The 20281-nt window shown below is 40.0% G+C and overlaps 1 protein-coding gene across 9 annotated transcripts in view; it reads right to left on the reverse strand.

The window, feature by feature from the left end:
* TTC37 (tetratricopeptide repeat domain 37) overlaps nucleotides 1-20281 on the reverse strand; it is a 90193-nt gene that overhangs the window by 40986 nt on the left and 28926 nt on the right. For all 9 annotated transcript variants that reach the window (XM_038403413.2, XM_043515222.1, XM_043515224.1 and 6 more), the window contains 12 exons: nucleotides 19248-19427; nucleotides 17550-17674; nucleotides 16519-16772; nucleotides 12438-12540; nucleotides 5813-5989; nucleotides 5189-5333; nucleotides 4954-5032; nucleotides 4799-4860; nucleotides 4622-4678; nucleotides 3420-3488; nucleotides 1506-1580; nucleotides 569-710 (listed from right to left, as the gene is read on the reverse strand). In XM_038403413.2, coding sequence (XP_038259341.1) covers nucleotides 569-710; nucleotides 1506-1580; nucleotides 3420-3488; nucleotides 4622-4678; nucleotides 4799-4860; nucleotides 4954-5032; nucleotides 5189-5333; nucleotides 5813-5989; nucleotides 12438-12540; nucleotides 16519-16772; nucleotides 17550-17674; nucleotides 19248-19427 — 1468 coding nt within the window. The remainder of the gene's footprint in view (nucleotides 1-568; nucleotides 711-1505; nucleotides 1581-3419; nucleotides 3489-4621; nucleotides 4679-4798; nucleotides 4861-4953; nucleotides 5033-5188; nucleotides 5334-5812; nucleotides 5990-12437; nucleotides 12541-16518; nucleotides 16773-17549; nucleotides 17675-19247; nucleotides 19428-20281) is intronic.

The raw sequence follows: 20281 nt of genomic DNA on the forward strand, positions 1-20281 counted from the left end.
ATTAATTTAAAACTTCAAGTCAGATGCTAGCAGTTCTCCCTAGAACATACCACCACCTCTTTCAAGATCTTGTATAAATGAATTATACAAGAAAAGATTCGGATTCTGCAGTTAGAGCCTCAGAGTTTTATATTGTATGCAAAATTCACCCAATATTAGACATTCTTGTCAACAGCACAAGTTCAGTAGTCAAAGTGAGTCTATTACTGGCATCGTTTAAGGAAAAGTCAGGCAAGGCCTTAATCTTATATTCCTTACTCATCTCTTCAGGGAGATTCTTTCTTGAAGAAGGAGAGCCAGAATGAATTCAGTCTTATTGGGGTCATATTTTCATTCGGCATAAATTTAACAAAAACAAAGATACACACACACACACACACACACGATACATTTTGGTTGTCTGCTTCATGACTCAGAAGAGCCTCCCCAACCACAAGGTTTCATGACCAGCTCAATTTTGGCAAAAGTGAATAAGTAATAGCTAAGACACATTCATGCTGAATATGCTTTTTAGTCAAACTTTTGACAGATATCAAATGAAGTATTTTAACTTTAAGATGTTACCTACCTGTGTATTTGCTCAAAACCACATGCGCTGCTGGAATAGCATTCATTTGAACAATGTTATACCGATACAGCTCTGTTTCTCTGTTGGTTTTATCTTGTAGTGTTGAGCATACCCAATGAGCATAGCCTTTTGCTCCCTCAGTCTCAAAAAAAACAAAACAAAACCACCATCACACAAGCAGGCATCATTAACTGCTCAACCAACAATATGCAAAAAAAAAAAAAAAACCACCATAAAACCTCTGTTCTATAGTACACTAATCTTCAATGAAGAGTGGTTAGGTGTAACATCAGGTCAGCATTTTCCTTTTACTACTTAACAATTGTGTTTTAGCTTACTGCAACTCCAATTATAAATTCTTCTTTTGTATATAAATGTAAAAAAGTTTTATCCATTCACAGCAGATTATAAAAGGGACAAAAAAGTCATCACTCATGTGCATTCTTTACTCTTCAAACATAAGGGAATTTTCTACCATATAGGTAAAGTTTACCTGTGCAGGACAGTGCTTTCTTGGAGGACTGGTCCAAGACTAAGGAACAAACTTCTACAGGAACTAAACACCAGTGCAAACCTCACCATACTCTACTCCGAATGTACTTCTACCTGGTCTTCTCTCATATAAACACACAGTGTACATATTAAACATTTCTTCCCATGGAGAGAGGATGAGAGGAAGAATGAGCCACATATGACATATTAGTCCAATTGCTTAAAACGCTACGGGAAGGTGCTCAGATACTACAACGATGAGAATGGTATAAAAACCTATATCAAGTAGAATGCAAAACATGAGAGGTAAGGGGAATTTGAAACAGGCCTCTAACCTTTTGACTTTAATAAGATAAAATATGAACTTTTATCACATGCCTTTCCTTATTATGAAAAAGGCTAGTTGTTCAGAATCTGCTAATGAGAGGACTGTTCAAATACTTACATGCATGCTGAGTTCAGTGGTATGCCTAAAGAGATCCATAGTTTCATAGCTGCCTACAGCCTCTGCAATAAGAGCCTACAGACAAGTTTAAAAGAAAAAAAGTTAATTGATTAGGTACTGTAAACCGATAAGAGAGTTTCCTAATCATTATTCCCACTTAAAGGCTCTTCTTGAGAGGCAAGAATTGCAAAGTACATAACAAAATGACCATAAAAATCTCATAAGCACCTAATGTAAGGGAATTTTTTTTAAAGTAAAAATGCACAAGAGATCTTTGTGAAACCTCCAAATATACAAGAATGGTAATATTACTGCTACAAGAATAAAAAAAAAAATCACTATTAAAGAGTGTGTAAACTTAGATGAAGGAATGGAACAGATTGCTGCATTTGAAGTATTTATAGAGCGAAACAAAGAACTTTTACTTTGCAAGTCCTCTTTATACAGCACCCATCAGAATGGGACCCCAATCCTGACCTGGATTTTGGGACACAGCAATATAATAAATCTTTACCACTTCTCCCAACAGTTCAGTTTCACTTATGCATGATTAGCAGGGCAGCAAGGAAAGGTTACAGAGGGTACCTACAGCAATGGAAGGGGAACAACAGGACGAAGAGAGAGTTGGGAATGTCTCTATGGCCACACATATTCCTCCTTTCCTTTTTCACTCCTGGAGTCTCAAGTGGCAACCATGATAGTGAAGCTTGCTCTAGTAGCCAATTTTTCTCCCAGAGTCCTTCTTTATGGACTACAAAAGGGAATGATGGGTACCACAGCCCATTCTCTTATTGTTTTGTTCACCAACTAGGCCTAATATCCGACACCAATTCTGGTTCAAGAATATCCAGTTTTATACTTTTTTTTTTTATAAAATCAGGCACTCTCTCAACACACTCCTATCTGTAGGCCTTTTTGTTTGGACTAATTCACCGTGTTTTAACTTTGCACCTTTCCCTCTCCCATCAACATTTATTATGACATCTTATGACCTTCCCCCCGACTTTTTATAGTTGAGCTCACAATTAGGGTACATTTGTAGACCCAATTTTCACAGTCACAACCACCCCCATGACAGTAACATGCAGGTGGTTATAGAAGCCTCTTTGCCATCTCTGCTCCTGCAAGATGGCAAATGGAGACTTAAATTTGTATCTTAATACACAATGCAGTGGTGGCAAATTAATGTTCAATGTGGGAGAGCTACCACTATTATGAGAATTTTACATTTGCTGTCTTTAAATTACTGAACTTAATGCTACACAAGCAAGTTTGTTTTTTTTTTTTTCCTCCTCCACGTTTCTTAGGAGCAGTTCCATTGACATCAATGAAAGTATTTGTATGACCAAAGGGTGCAGGATTTGACCCATAAACACTACTTCTGTTTAGCAGCATTATGGACCGACTGTTCCAAACTGAGCAGGTGACTAGGAGATACCAGTGGTCCATCATGATCTCTTGATATGGCCGCTAGAGTGTCTTAATACTTGAGAAGGTTTTTGATCAGAATGTCCAGGGGAAAAAAAGCACTGAAAACAGTACTCTATCATTAACCATGATACTAATAAATAAATCATCATCATCATGCATCATTAGCCAATTTCACTATACTGCTCCTTCCAGAGTAAGTAACAGACTACAAAAATAAGTTATGAAAAAAAACTGATAATGAACACAGCTCCCATAATGGACAAGAAAACCTTTGTGGAAACTTTAGAGAAAGCCAAAGTAATAGGAAGGTTTAAGTGGCCTTCTTCTGTTTCAAGAAGACGCACACAAAAAATGTAAACTGAGACTTAATTTTAAGCACACGCTTAAATCCCAGTGAAGTGCTTTGCTGGGTCGGTGCCGAAATTCAATATACCTTGTTAAAACCTATTGAAACCCATGCTATGAAAGATATTGACATCTTACCTGTCCAATCCAGCACATTAAGTAAGATGGCTCAAGGGACTGAGCTACTTTGAAGGCTTCATGAGCTTGCTGTAAAAGCACATAAGAAATCAGGTACATTACAGTGAGTCATTTAGCATTATAAGCCAAAAACCTGCTGTTCTAGATATTGAAATACAGAAGCAATGGTGTAACTATTTACATGGGACAAAAATCAGATCACTAAAAATATCCAATGTGGCATACAGAACAGTGTAATACCCATATAAAGTATTTCAGTACCACCTCATGCTTTAACCATAGGAACACTCAGCTCCCTCCTCCCCAAGCCACCTCCTACTCCCACATAATCAAACAGCTATATTTGCTATTGGGGAGGTGGGGGGGAGAAGAGGAATGCAAGCTTCTAATACTAGAAGCCACTGCTAGAAATACAGAACTTTCTCCTCTTCATTAAAAAAAAAACAAAACAAAACAAAAAAAAAAAAACCACGTAGCTCGCTTAGTTCTGGAAGTGCTCATTCTTTGACTCCACATTTTGCTTTGAACTGTGTGTAATCTTAGCATTCCCATCATAAAAATTAGATTCTGAGCATTTAAGAGCTTTGCAACAAGTTTTGAAAGCTTCAGAAATTACTAATCCATTTTTAAAGAAATCAGTTTCTCATATCGCAAATTTAAAAAAAATAAATAAAATAAAAGCAGTGATCAGTTTCTGTTCTGCAACTGGGATTTTCACTGCCTCTTTCTAAACTATGCTCTGCTCCAGTCAAATTTCCTCATACAAGTCTAAATAAGTTTTAAATTTTCATTTAAAGGCACTCTTATTATTCTAGCTTTCTCTTGAGCAGAAACTACAATTGAATTTTTGGCAAGCAGAATTTGTATTTTGATTGCAGTTTTTGTCCCTTAAAATTGCATACACTATAATTTTGATTTCATTAAACTGTCTGAAAAACTAAAAGCTGTGCTATTTACCAGAATATTTTAATTATGTCTCCTAACTGAAATCACTTGTTTCAAACAGTACTGAATAAACCTCAATTCAAGTATGTGATTTTGCCTGTAACTCTTTAATGGTAGAGCAGATTAAATTTTATAAACTGGCAATACTTTTACCTTAAACAGGAGGGTGTGCTTTGCTGTTAAAAAGCATTCTAGAATTGCATTAAAGTAACACCTTTTCAAAAAGCCATCATAGGAGGAGGAGGAGGAATATTTACCTGAATGTTTTCAGTTGCTAAGTACAAAACCCCCAAGTTGGTCCAGGCAACAACATTCTACGCAAAATAATTAAATACAAAAATTAAAGCCAGTTTATTACTGTATTCAAAAACAGCCCCATAAAAAGAATCTTGAGTGCCCATTTGAAACAGACAGTAGCTGCCTACTGCACTTACTATTTGTTCAGCTTGAACAGATTTGATGAATGAATGTTGAGCAAGAGCATAATTCCCAATACCTGAACGACAGAATATTAGATGTAACTGATTTTTGTAAACAAAAGCAGCCAAGCTGCCCTCTAAATTAGCTGCACAGAATTTGAGAGACTTACCACTGCAACAGGCAACCACACCAAGTGCATTCCAATAGAGATGGTTTTTGCTATCAAGCCTCACGGCTTTTTTGAGACACTGGAATGAAGAGAATTAACTGTTAGTTGTTATAGCACATTAGACTTTAACCACTGTTGTTCTGTCACAGATTTAGGTTACACTGAGCACAAAGTGATCCTGAAAGTGACAGTGTTTAAAAAGCATCACTGAAGATGGCAGAAAGACATGCAATACCTGTAAAGATTTCTCTAACAGTTCACTGATCTCATTCGTGTCACTATCGGATGCTGTTAGGTGTTCTGCTTGACGATAGTAGTTTATTCCAAGATCACACCATGTGTTAGGTGAGGACATCAGTTTTAATGCTCTGCCATAACACCTACAGAAACATGAATCACAGAAGTGTTTTATCCCCACTCATTCCACTTAAAAATAAACCACTGAACTGAAGCCTGCCTTCAGAAGCGCTTTGAAGTAGAGGCAGACAAAAATGGTCACTAACAAGTTACAGGTGTGGAAAAAAATGTCAGAGCCTTTATGCTGAATTCATGCTAGTATTCTGTGGCAACATTTTTAAGTTAGACTGCTGTCTGAAACTGATCTGGGGTTATGAATTCCAGGGGGGAAAGTCATAAGAAAATTGATTAGGGGGCAAAGTGAAGGGTGTGATGGTCAAAGTGTGCATAATTCATTTATCACAAAGTTCTGCAATTTATTCCATGCATATCACTTCCACATATGTATGCTGGATGCATATTGATTTAGTATTTGAAATTTTTAGCCTTCCAATCTTTTTGGTCTAGAATATTTAAGATTTTAGTAGACTTTAATATGGTGAAGCATCTCAATGATTGTTACCTTCCTCCCAAACTGAGGAGCTCACTTTTCTTCAGCATTTGTTTGCCTACATTCTGACCAATAAGGGATCCCAGAACTTTAACATTCACTTTGGATGATGAAATAACATGCACGATAGTACATGCATCCCCAAGTAGTTTCCAAAGGCAAGATACGTCAGGACGATGCTGTGTCGCTCTGCAAAATAAGGTATTAAGTTATTTAAGGTATGGCAGTCCTCTCCTTTTTTCAGAAAGGGAGTTTATTCTGAAATTGAGAGGAAATTTAAAATGAACACGAATTGTTTGAGCAAGAAAGATTGATACAAATTTTTCCTTTCTGCCCCTCCAAATAACGTGTTAAAAAAAAAAAAAAAACAACATCCATACGTAGAAAAAGAACAAATTAAAACCTGTCACTTTCCATTTCCTCTCAACTATCCATCACAACTAAAAAAGTGAACGTACCTAGTTTGCAGTAACAAATTACACTTCATTGGACGCATCCGATGAAATGAGCTGTAGCTCATGAAAGCTTATGCTCAAATAAATTTTTTAGTCTCTAAGGTGCCACAAGTACTCCTTTTCTTTTTGAGAATAGAGACTAACACGGCTGCTTCTCTGAAACCTGTCAAATTACAAGGAAACACTCAGAATGACCTCAACTCTGAGCTTCCCCAGAACAGTTGGTCTTCAATACATCTTTGGGTTGCTTTCTACCATTCAAAAGCATGGACCGAACCTCTGAAGAGAGGCCCAACTCAAGACTAGAGAACCATTGAGGCGATCTGGTGAAGAGGGTGCTGTGTGATCCTCACTAAAGTTGTCAAAACCATTTAGAGGAAGGTGCAAGGCTGACAGGTTACCACAGAAGAGGCTCTCTTCCTTTGAGGTCTGAATCTTTTTCTAGGAGGCTCCACAGGACTTGAAAAAGCCTGGCACATTTAGAATGGAAAGGGTCAAAAATATTGAGCTGTCTGTGATTCACAGAAATGTTCAGTGTCACCAGTTGAAAGCTTAAGTCTTCAAAACAGTATTCTGAACTTTCCTGGGGAGGCCAGAAGATTGCAGCAAACCCGTGGTTGCTACTGACCACGAGGCCATGCTGGCAGCATCAATTGAGGCCTGCAGAGAAGTTAGAGTTATAAACTGACCCTCTGAAATGAGGGCTTGAAATTGTTCCCTTAGTTCTTGAGGCAGATGACTGAACTAAGAATAATTGTTGAAATCATATTTTTCCATCAAGGCCAGATAGTTTGCCACCCAAAATTGAAAAGCAGCGGACTAACAGCTCTTCCAACCAAGAAGTTCTAAACTCTTGGACTCCTTGTCTGAGCAGGTGGGCTTGGAGTGAGCTTGACCATGTATGCTGTTAACTGCATCCACCAAGAATTTGGGGCTGGGATGAAGGGGGTGGGGGGGGCAAAAACATTCCAGTCTCCTAGCTGAAATGTTACATTTATTTGCCCATTTGCTGGTATGCACAATGGCAACAAGCATCTCCCACACATTAGGGGCTGGTGACAATAATGCCTCAAACAGGCAAGGCAACCTTGCCCTGGGGGTGGAATGCAGAATGTGCACCAAAGAAAGTTTAGTCTCCTGAATTTCCTCCAATGGAATTTGGAGGGATTCAGACAGACAGTCATTTTATTAGGTCCTGAAAGGCCCTGCAGCCATCTGCATAGGAGGATGGTGGTGGCAGCAGCAGCATCACCGCCTCACTGGGGGAGGAAGAGGACTACTTATCTAATGGGGGTGTACTGTCCTCAGCTGCTAGCTCCCATTCCAGAGTCTCCTCCTGGACAGGGAGCAGTAGTAGTACTGGTGGCTGAACTTGTAGGACCAGAGGCTTCTGTGGGACCTGGGGTTCTCTAAACAAGATCTCTTACAAGAGGGTATCCTATAAAACAAGTCCCTATAGGGAGCCCAAGAATTCCACTGTGGTGGTAGGTTAGGAGAGGGCAAGGGTGGTCCTACCAGGAATGCTGAGAGCATCCACTGGGCTCTGGTACATCCTCCTCACAAAGTATCTCCAAAGATATGGGAGTGAGGCAGAGCCCCAGCTCAAAACCCTCAGTGTCTGAGAAATTATCACCCATGTCCAGTGGAAGGGCTCTGATCATCAGTACCAGAGGTCAAGGTGGCATTGGAGATCAGGATCCCACTCCAGAGTGAAGAGAGTTGGTCATCAGCAGGTGTAGCAGTACCAGGGAATGATTATTCCCCTCAGGGAGGTAGAGGCCAGTCTGAGTGCTCCATATGGCTATGAGAAGGGAGCAGTACTGAATTTAAGACAGGCTAAGAATTCTGGAAAAGCTTAGAGGAATCATGATGCCTGGAAGTCTCTGCTGCCTCTACCAGGGTTGGCACTTTGCATTGATGTTTACTGGAAGACCTCTTGGGGCAGTATCAATGCTTCAGTATTGAAGTCCACAGGCGCCTCAGCAACGCCCATGAAGTCTCCGTTTACCTCCTTGAAGTCTCCTTGAATCTAGCTCAAAGAAGTGACTTATTCCCTCTTCTAGAGTCTCTCTGTGAAATGGGGCTCTTTTCTTCAAATGCAGCGTTTCTGAAGCTGCCTCTGGAGCTCTGGCAGTCACTGTTGCAGCCTCAGAGGATGAGGCTGATGTACCCAGGGGGAGGAGATTTGAACAAAGAGCTTCAGGGAGCACTTCAGTAAGAAGAGCTTCAGTCTATCCTCCCTCAGTTTGCAAGATCTGGTTTTGAACCCCATGCAGACCTTGCACTTTGATGGGAGTATGAGACTCTTCAAAGTACCTGAGGCAGCTGAAGTCCTGTCACTGAGGAGGAAAGACCTTTGGCAAGTCTGATGGGGTTTGAAACTCATGGCCTTTGGCATAACTCAAACAAGGAGTACTGCAAACAACAAAGTCTGGGAGAGGGGAACCCAGCACAAAACTATGGCTAAAAAGGAAAACAACAACAACCCTCCTCCATGAGTACAGATACTTCTAGAGAAGCAGTGGACACCGCAGAGCTCCATCTGGAGACAACAGCAGTTGAGAAGGAATTGGATCAACAGTGGGTCTGCCCTTCCCTATATGCCCTTGCACCAAATTGCACAGCGTGTAGGTTTGGACCCACAGACGCTGCTAATAAAAGTCTCCAGCCAAGAGTGCATGGGCATTTGGATCCTACAGCGAAACACCCACAGGGACAACACTGGGGTTATGCAAGTTATTGTTGTTTTCTATAGTCCAAAAAGGAAGAGACAGAAAAGTGTGTGTGGTATATGGAGGAGTAAACAGACCCTATATTGCGATCTAGAAGGTGAAGCCACAGGTGAAGTTTATCAGCAACAGTTTCACTGGAGTAAGCCGAAGAACTTGTGACAATGCCTCATAAAAGTGCCTCCTACATAAAGAAGAACACTGGGAGTCTACTCCCATAGCTACTTCAGGGAGAATGTGGGTAAGGCAGATGAGTCATCCAACTAGAGGAAGAGGAGCTCAAGACCGCTCCTAACAGACTTAGGCTGATTTACAAAACAGTCTTGCTTTGACCCAATATGAGCAGGAAAGAATTATGCTCTACTAAAGTAAAGGCTTAACTACATAGTGGGGGAATGCACTCTGTGGGTGTGCAATTTCTAAAGAACCCCAATATGTTGAGCTGTGTAGACTCTGCAGGTGTGCATTAGTGTAGTGTTGGCTGAAACATTATCACGTTAAAGCACACTAGGGAATCTTTAGCGTGCACCAGCAGGGTCTACACAGACCAATTAATGCACAAGTTAGTGCACTTTAGAAATTACAGCCTTGCAGAGCACACTAGCCCACACTCTAGACAAGCCCTACATTCTTTTTAACTTTCCCTCTTCTAGACCATGCCAAATAACTATATGAATGTCCACATCTAGAAATTCATACAATACACCCTGCTATTGAATGACATACTGCTGGCAGGCAGACGAAAATGGGATGTTTTACAGAGTCCTCTTCTACTGGGAGATCACCTCTACCAACCAACCAACCAGCCTTCTATGGCAGCTTCACGGAAAGAAACAAGATTAGATGTTGTGACATCTAGAAATTTAAGGTCATAAATAAAGAGATGGAAAGGGCAACAGGAGTGGGCTCTTTTCCTGTTAAAAGTTTTAGTGATGATGTTAGGGCTCGATTGTAGACTGTGATGTGAAAGGTCACATAACCAAGCTAAATCCATTTATTAATCAAAGATTAATTAGCACAATATAGAAAGGAAAGGTTGATCCATTGCTAATCTGGAGAAAAAACTTGAAGCAGTTACATTTTCACTCTGTTCCACGCATACTTACACCCCTCATTACAATAAAGAGAGAAAACTCCCCAAGGTACATAATGAAATGTTGGAATATATCTTTTTTGCACCTGCTTTTCAAGGCTCTCGTTCGCCACAACAACAGGGGCTGCAAGTGCCTTAAAACCCTGAAGTATCTCACGGGCCCAATCAAGGAACTACAGTAACTCCTCACTTAACATTGTAGTTACGTTCCTGAAAAATGCAACTTTAAGTGAAACGATGTTAAGCTGGAGCACCCGGGGGAAAACTGGCAGCTTCCCGCACTGCTCTCCCGCCCCAGCTCACCTCCGCCTCCTCCCCTGAGTGCGCCGCTGGGTCCTGCTTCTCCCGCCTCCCTCCCAGCGCTTGCGCCGCAAAACAGCTGTTTCGCAAAGCAAGCCTGGGGAGGGAGGAGGGGAAACACGGCACACTTTGGGGAGGAGGCGGGGCCGGGGAGTGGATTTGGGGAGGGATCCAAGAGGGTCAGGCAGGGTTGAAGTTGGGGTGGGGCCGGGGGGGCAAGAGCACCCACCAGTGCCGACAAAAGTTGACGCCTATGCTCCCTCCCCTGCCTCCTGCCCGCAGCAATCAGCCGATTGCTGCAGGCAGGGGGAAGGCGCACCACTTTCTCACTCCTCCCCCCTCCCTCCTGCCCGCAGCAATCAGCTGGCTTGAGACATTTCAGGGGGCAGGAGGGCGTGGGGAGGAGTGAGGACTCAGCACGCAGCCTCCCCCCTCCCTCGCCTCCGGCGATCAGCTGGTTTTCAGTGTTCAGGGGACAGGGAAGGGAGGGGGAGCTTGCGCACCGAGTCCTCGCTCCTCCCCACTGAATGCTGCAAGACAGCAGATTGCTGCGGGCAGGAGGCAGAGGGGGAAGGCACTGATCCGCGGGGTCTGCCGGTGGGTGGGGAGGTGCTGTGGACAAAGCAGGCAGCCAAACGACGTTATAGCGAAGCATTGCACAACTTTAAATGGAGGATGTTCTGTAATTGAGCAGGGATGCAAGATCAAAACAAGGTTAAGCGAGAGGACGTTAAGTAGGGAGTTACTGTACACAGAGGAGGCCTCCTTTAGTATAGGACATGGGCATAGGCTGCATGTGCAAGGGCCACAAGAGATCTTGCTGAGATGGGGGAACAAATCAGTATAGCATAAGAAATGGTGATAGGAAGAAAAGAAAGTACTCCAGACAACAGCTTGTATACAAGAGTAATTGCAGACTGTAGTTCAATTAATCTTTTGAATGTAGCTTTTTATTCCATAAATACAGTCACCTGGGCTCCTGAAATTTTTTTTGGGGTGGGGTGGGGCGCGCTATGTGTATAGGTGAAATTATAGCCCATTGAATTCAGTGAGAAGTTTTGCCATTTTTCTCAGTGTGGCCAGGATTTAAGCTATGGCCTTTAAAAAAATAAATGGTTAAGGCTAGTTTCAGCAGCAATCTGTAGGTAATTTATTAGTTTCATTAAAAATGAACTACAGTTGAAAATCTTAGCTCTCCCACAAGAATTTCTGCTGTAGCCTCCAGTATGCCTCAAAATGAGAAGAAAGTGAGGATGTAGCATGAGGAACGTGGAGTTTGTTGATGTACAGGAGATTTAAAGGATTTTATTGCTTTTATTTTTAAAGCCTACATTGCGGGTGTAAACTTCAAAACAGAGCTATGCAGCCATCCATTGTTTTTTGTTTGTTTTTTTTTGGTAACAAACAACCAGTCCCAAATAATCCCTCATACTCTTTTTAACAGGAGGCTCCACCTCAGATCAGATTCTTTCCTGGGAGCAGGGAGCGGTTGTTTCAGACAAAAGTCTACAGTAACAATGTATGATTTAAAATGAAAGACAAATTTAAGTCTGTTAAGTTTGAGAGAGAAAAGTATGTTTTACTAATACCACTCTGATCTGAACAATCTATTACACAAGGTAAACCACCCTCAGTTTGGAGTACTGGAGCAGTGAAGACTGAGAGGACCATAGAAAAAGATTGGGGTTAGGCACACACAAAAGGACCAAACCAAAAACACGCCCACACACAAAAACCCACTTCCCACCCCCCCATTTTAGTAGTGATTACATTTCCACATAGTTCTCCCCAGTGTTCTGCAAGGTCATTGTTGCTTTTTAATCAGTCTCTTCACACTATGACAAGAATAGATTTAAAAACAATCCTATCAATTGTTAAAATTTTCTAATCACTTCATGTGGTCTGAATACAAGATACATCATTCACGCTATTCATAAAAATACAAAATAAAATTTCATGCTAGATTAGTTTACTACAAATTTTTTTATCCCAAATTTAATTAAAAAAAACCCACACAGGATCTTAATTAAGATTTACATACTTGAACCTGAAGTACTAACCGTGTAAAATATTCAAGTGCTTGTTCTACATAATCTAGAACTTTCCCATCAAGGTAGTCTGCAAGAGCAGCCTGTGCCATCATGAGATAGCACTCACCCAGACCTGAAAGGAAATTAAACAGTTAGTCTGTGAGCAGGACAGTGACTTGAAGAGAAGCTTGAAGGACACCTTTGTATAATTAAACTCAAAAACCCAAAGTATTATGGCACAAAGAACATTTAGCAAGCACAAAGAATATTTAGCAGGTCAAAGAAGCATAACTAAGCGGTAGCATGCTTTGTAGCTTCTGCAGGCCTACCTTACTGTACACAGAAGGAGCTCCTTGCATCCCTCCATTCCACTGCACAAGGTCCCTGTGTACCACCCTTCCATATTCCTGTATTTCAGGGATTCCTTAAACTCCCCCTAGTCTCCCACCATACTAAGGTCCCCAATTTCCACCTGCCAGGGACTGTGCCCCCCCCTCCCATTTGCCATCCCATGGCAGGGGTTGTGCATATGCCCCCATTCCCTCCTTCCCCTCCCAAAGATTACTAATTGTCTGGGAGACGAGTCATTCAGGGCATCATATTAAATTCTAATGGGAGGATGTGCAAAGATGAAATGGGATATGATTATGCTGGGACAAGTTTGATCTACAGACCACTGCAGAAGTGCTTGAAGCTGTGCTTCTGCTTAACAGCAGGCAGGGGCTCTGTGTCTCCCCTGTTTAGATTTTAGAACGAAATCAGAAAACCATAGGGTTCCAGCCACTGATGCCCAGAACATTCCCTGAAATTTTAAAATTGATGGATATGGTGCTCAAAAGTTATCACATTACATGAGACACGCCACCAAGTTGAGTGCAAGGCATTTGCATGCTTGCTGGCAATAATATGACACGCTCATCTTTGCAGGGCTACAGAAGGCCCTCTAACCTATGTTAGAAAGTAAGCTGTTACCTACCCTGGAAGAATATGAACTGGAGAATTACAGATACACACAAAAAACTCAAAGCCTAAATAGTCTAAAACTAGACTGTTTAAAAACTTCAGATTTGTTTTTAATGTCCACTAAAACACTTGGGAGGAACCCTCTTTGCTAAGAATCCAGCCATTCCCACCCATTCACTTATGGGCAATAAAAAGCTCACAATCCACATTTCAGCTATCAAAGTTCTCCTCCAACTCGCTCAAAAAACAAAAAGGAGCTTGAAATTCCTCATATTTTCAGAGGAAAATACAAGCTTTTGTTTTTGTTTTTTTTTTTAAAATGAAAAGCACAGAGTCAGGCTTTACTATAGAAGAGCAAAAAGACCAGGCACAAACCACCTCTTCCTCCTCTCTTTGCAATGCAGTGATTTTTGCTCTAGGAGTAAAACACAAGTAGAGGTGGTGGGAGGAAAGAAGTGAAGAGAAGGGTATGTTTTAATCAGGGCTGTCAATCAATCACAGTTAACTCACGCAATTAACTCAAAAAAATTAATCGCGATTAATCGCAATTTTACTCTGTTAATAAATTTCAATTGATATTCTATTGAATCACTATTTGGGATTTTTTTTACATTCATATATATTTTATTCTGTATTGTAATTGAAATCAAAGTGTATATTTTCTATTACAAATATTTGCACTGTAAAAATGGTAAACAAAAGAAATAGTATTTTTCAATTCGCCTCATAAAAGTACTGTAGTGCAATCTCTGTTGTGAAAATGCAACTTACAAAACGTAGATTTTTTGTTACATAACTGCACTCAAAAACAAAACAATGTAAAATTTCAGAGCCTACACATCCACTCAGTCCTACTTCTTGTTCAGCCAATTGCTAAGACAAACATGTTTATTTACATTTACAGGAGATAATGATGCCTTCTTCTTGTTTACAATCTCACAAGAAAGTGAGAACAGGGCATTTGCATGGCACTTTTGTAACTGGCATTGCAAGGTATTTACGTGGCAGATTCTAAACATTCGTATGTCCCTTCATGCTTCAGCCACCATTCCAAAGGACGTTTCCATGTTGATGACGCTCGTTTTAAAAAACAAAACAAAAAAAAAGCGTTAATTAAAATATGTGACTGAACTCCTTGGGGGTAGAATTGTGTGCCTTCTCCTCTGTTTTAATAACATTCTGCCATATATTTCACGTTACAGCAGTCTTGGATGATGACTCAGCACATGTTGTTCATTTTAAGAACACTCTCACTGCAGATTTGACAAAACACGAAGGTGGTACCAATGTTTAAGGATCTGAAGTGCCTTCCAAAATCTGAGAGGGACGAGATGTGGAGCATGCTTTCAGAAGTCTTAAAAAACCACCAGTCCAATGTGGAAACTACAGAACCCAAACCACCAAAAAGAAAATCAACCTTCCGCTAATGGCGTCTGAGTCAGATAATGAAAATGAATATGCGTCGGTCCACACTGCTTTGGATTGTTATCAAGCAGAACCCGTCATCAGCATGGACGCATGTCCCCTGGAATGGTGGTTGAAGCATGAAGGGACATATGAATCTTTAGCGCATCTGGCACGTAAATATTTTGTGACACTGGCTACAACAGTGCTATGAGAACGCCTGTTCTCACTTTCAGGTGACATTGTAAACAAGAAATAGGCAGCATTATCTCCTGCAAATTGTAACCAAACTTGTTGGTCTGAGTGATTGGCTGAACAAGAAGTAGGATTGCATGGACTTGTAGGCTCTGAAGTTTTACCTTGGTTTTATTTTTGAATGCAGTTAAATTTTTGTATATAATTCTACATTTGTAAGTTCAACTTTCATGATAAAGAGATTGCACTATAATACTTGTATTAGGTGAATTGAAAAAGACTTGTTTTTTTTTACAGTGCAAATACTTGTAATCAAAAGTAAATATAAAGTGAGAACTGTACACTGTGTTGTAATCGAAATCAATACATTTGGAAATGTAGAAAACATCCAAAAATATTTAAATAAATGTAATTCTAATATTGTTTAATCACATGATTAATTTTTTTTATCACACAATTAGCAACGATTAATTTTTTTTTAAATCGCTTGATAGACCTACTTTTAATTCTAAGTTTTAACCACACCTACCAAACTGAGAATCTTTTAGGTTTACCTGCTAGGGCTCAAGAATATCCTCCATTTTAACTTTTTGTCTGCTAGTGCCCAGCGAGTGCTGCTTGCTGGTCAAAGTCATTTTTCCATTCTATACAGTACAAGCTGTCATAAATATAAAGGGAAGGGTAAACACCTTTAAAATCCCTCCTGGCCAGAGGAAAAACCCTTTCACCTGTAAAGGGTTAAGAAGCTAGGATAACCTCGCTGGCACCTGACCAAAATGACCAATGAGGAGACAAGATACTTTCAAAGCTGGGGGGGGGGGGGGGGAGAAACAAAGGTTCACTGTCTGTTTTTGCCAGGAACAGAAAAGGAATGGAGTCTTAGAACTTAGTAAGTAATCTAGTTAGATATGCGTTAGATTCGGTTTTGTTTAAATGGCTGATAAAATAAGCTGTGCTGAATGGAATGTATATTCCTGTTTTTGTGTCTTTTTATAACTTAAGGTTTTGCCTAGAGGGATTCTCTATGTTTTGAATCTGATTACCCTGTAAGGTATTTAACATCCTGATTTTACAGAGGTGATTCTTTTACTTTTTCTTCCATTAAAATTCTTCTTTTCAGAACCTGATTGCTTTTTCATTGTTCTTAAGATCCAAGGGTTTGGGTCTGTGTTCACCGATGCAAATTGGGGAGGATTTTTATCAAGCCTTTCCCAGGAAAGGGGGTGTAGGGTTTGGGGAGGTTTTTTTTTTGGGGGGGGGGGGGGGAGGGGGGAAGACGTTTCCAAGCAGGCTCTTTCCCTGTTATATAATTTGTTAGATGCTTGGTGGTGGCAGCAATAAAGTCCAAGGGCAAAAGGTAAAATAGTTTGTACCTTGGAGAAGTTTTAACCTAAGCTGGTAAAAAGCTGGGGGGGTTTCCATGCAGGTCCCCACATCTGTACCCTAGAGTTCAGAGTGGGGAAGGAATCTTGACACAAGCATTTCCCAGTTTAGAATTTGGTGCTTCAATTTTCAATCTTACACAAAGTTAACAATCCATCTTTATTACCTTTGAGTGCAGGTACATATTCTTTTGACTTCTTTAAGATTTGTTGGTATTCAGCTATAGCGTCTTTATATCTTCCTAGAATCTGCTCAATTGATGCAGCCTTGTAAATACTGTATATCGATTTGGGATTCAGCTCACTGGCCTTTGTGAAGGACTTCAGTGCTGTTGTATAGCCACCTCTGCTCAGGTATGCCTCTCCCAGAGACTCCCAACAGTTGGGGTCCTTTGGATCTGCCCTTAGAGCTGCCTGCAAGCTGAATATGTCAGGAAATAAAAGACAGTTACCCAAATTCAAATAATAAAGTAGACCATTAGTTAATTTAAAATGCAAAATCTCTGCCTTGCATAAATGTATCCATTTTGTCCAGATACATGGACATATATAAAATGATATAAAGTGTCGGGGATAGCAGCTTTAGTCTGTATCCACAAAAACAACAAGGAGTCCGGTGGCACCTTAAAGACTAACCGATTTGTTTGGGCATAAGCTTTTGTGGGTAAAACACAAACACACACTTTTTCAGATGCATGGAGTGAAAGTTACAGATGCAGGTATTATATAAATGACATGAAGAGAAGGGATTTACCTCTGAAGAAGTGATGTTTTTTTACCCACAAAAGCTTATGTCCAAATAAATGTGTTAATCTTTAAGGTGCCACTGGACTCCTTGATGAAATGATATAGTTTTAGGTTTTTCTTATGTAATTTTCATCCTCTTATAGCATATTACACAATGTAATAAATTTCAAAGTTTTGGCTCAAGATCCCATGTAGACAAAGTTTTATAAATTATCTCAATGAAATCTGATTTCTGACTACTGCTCTCAAGCTAAGTTTTTCTGTAAAAGGAGAAAGGTAGACAATATGACTATAGCATTTGCTGCAGCATCATCTGCAATAAGCCAAATCTCTTAATAGGGAAATTTGCTTTGTTATTTACAATGTCTTTGACCTAAGTAAATTTTAGAGAATAAACTGTTTGACTAGCACTGTGTGGCTAATAGCTTAACTCAATTACAAGTTCTCTTACTCAGCCACTGCTTGAGAGTGCTGACCGGCTCTCAGATAGTAAAGTCCACGACGAAGCCAGGCCCACTTTGCTGTACCAGCACTTGCACTTTCAGTTACTGCAGTCAAGATTGCCAGAGCAGTCTCCTAACAAAATCCCAAAAATATGAGATTAGATACATCTACATGTACATGCAATATAAAGAGAACAAGTCATTGTTAGTGATTTGCATTTGTCTAACAAATTAGTTAGTACACTACTCAAGTATTGGAGACACAGGTCAGTTACTTTAACAGGGAAAACAAAAAAGCCTATATTTCTCCAGAAACACTCTCGTATCAGAGATTAGTTATGGACTATTGTCTGGGAATGGGCCACGTTTTAACTTTGTCATTTCTTTCACAAGGAGAATAATGAGACTGACTTGCATAGATTGATCTTAAACTTTTGTTCACCCCTCTTTTATCAGATCTCTAAAAAGTAAGGGAGACAGGAGGGGGGGGGGGCGCAGAGGAAAAGATGGGAGAAGAATTATAGAAAAACTTTCTATTAGCTGACCTTACCACAACAGAAAGGTTACTACTGAGGCAAGGAACAATTTGTCTCCTTCCTCCATGGACTCCGCTAAGCATCGCTGCTTTTTAGTCCGTTTTTGCCTGTTAGAGACCTACACAAACATGGGTCACTTCAAAAGTTCCACTGAAAATTCTAGCAGCTATGCAGACCCTACAGTCTAAATTTAATTTGTTTGAATCTCAGACAAGTCTTGTCTGATCAGAGGCATTAGCCTGAAAACTGACCCCTAGTTGTTTGGGAAGGGGGAGAACCATTAAAGATCTAGAAGACAAGGATAAACACTCACTTTGAACCTGTGCTTAAATTAATCTGTGACAGATAGATAGTCATGCTTTTGTACATTACTAAATGCTCAGTTTTCTAAGAACACAAGACTCTTTAAAGGGCATGAGTTATTTGAAAGACTTTGCAGTTCATTGAAGTTCCATACCAAATCTGATTCTAGTATATATTCTAAAGACAGTTTATTTTTCAAACTTCTCCCTGTTAACAGTTTCATCCACCTCAAATAGAACAGGCAGATAACTACGACATCTCCTGGGAGCTGGATGAAAAAAAAAATTAAGAGATCTTTAATTTTTCCTACTTTGAGCAGAACTACTGAAAGCCATAGTTACTGGCCCTATATTGGAGTTCCTATCAATAAGCTTCCAGAGTTCTATATTGTTTTGGTGAAATTATTAAGAGTGGGGTTTTGCTTTTTAAAACAACAACAAGAAGCAGCAGCAACAGCTGCTACAAGAGTTGACCAGGTAGGCAAAGAAGTTCATCTAAAATAAATATTCTGTGGGAGGATGTTTTGGATTGATTGTTTGGAGTAGTTTGTATGGCTGACATTAACCCTAGCAGATCACCGGTCCGGATAACACCAGAGAGGAACGTCACACCCTCCCACCTCCAAAATCATGCTAATTCTGGGGCTCAGAAATATTATGTAAAGTTTTCTTTCCCAAAAAAGTTTAATCAATATTTTTAAGTGGAGAAGTCGAGCAGGCCTGAAGCTATAACATTACTAAACGATGAAAAATAGACCAACTGTCCAGTCTCAAAACTCTATGTATTTTGAAGACAAGAAAATCTGTCGTTCTACAAGTCACTTCAAATTCGACCATAAATGCTCAAAAGATGTTGGATATACAATACCGTGTCTTCAAGTTCCACACTTAAGTCTACAGCTGCTGCTCCAGCTTCTCCATCAGTTCTATCTAGTTCAAAAGCCTTTCTATAGCAGCCACGAGCCCTGCTTTTGTCTCCAGCTACATCTCTGTAGTAATGGCCTAAATAGCAGAAGACGCTTCCCATGTAGCTGTCCAATTTTGCAGCCTATGAACAGGCACACCAATGGAAAAGAATAGGATGCATTTTGAAGCATAATTATAAATACACAAGAATGAGTCCATTGATATGTAAATATTTACACAACAGAAGTCATATCGAACCAAGAAGACATACATTACTTGTGAATTTCTCATGTAGCATCAAAAGGTAATATGTTAAAGGTAGGAAGAATTTTGAAACAAAAAAATACTCAGTTGTTTCACAGTTTACAGGGGGTGATAAATATGCCAAATGCTTGTGAATGTTGCACATCAGACAAAACAAGTTGTGAATGGAACATTAAAATCCATTTTAATAAGCATTTAGTGTGTTGTTACAACAGGAAGTTGTCATTTTTCTAGCACTATGCTTGTAGTTCTGCTGCAAGCCGATTTTGTTATGTACTAAAGTTTAAACAATCTTAACAATGGGAACTTTCAGACCTAAACAATAGCAAATACTTAAAGACCACAATCCAAGCAGCAGAGTGGCAGTTTTGTAGTGATCAATTATTAAAAGTGTCAGTTTCATATTGTGCAGCATTCAGCACAGAGATCAGACTGGAGGTTGTAGAAGAGGATGCCATTCTTTCACTCTTCACTGTTCAGGTTGGAGCATATAAATGCTCTTTTCCCAGCCAGAGTGACAAAAAGAAAGACTGTGGTTTGGGTATATTAAAAAACAAAACAACACCTGTGGTGCATCTGTTGACCAAGTTTATAATCCATGACAAAAAACAAGAATGCAGCATGCTCGCCATGTCCCTTAAGTGAGTAGTGTGCATCACAATTGTGTACACATTCATTTCTATATAGGAAAAAAAAAACAAGGGGAAAACCCCAGCTTGCTTACATCAGTAG

Source organism: Dermochelys coriacea, chromosome 5 (assembly GCF_009764565.3).
Source record: "Dermochelys coriacea isolate rDerCor1 chromosome 5, rDerCor1.pri.v4, whole genome shotgun sequence".
NCBI classification, from domain to species: domain Eukaryota; kingdom Metazoa; phylum Chordata; order Testudines; family Dermochelyidae; genus Dermochelys; species Dermochelys coriacea.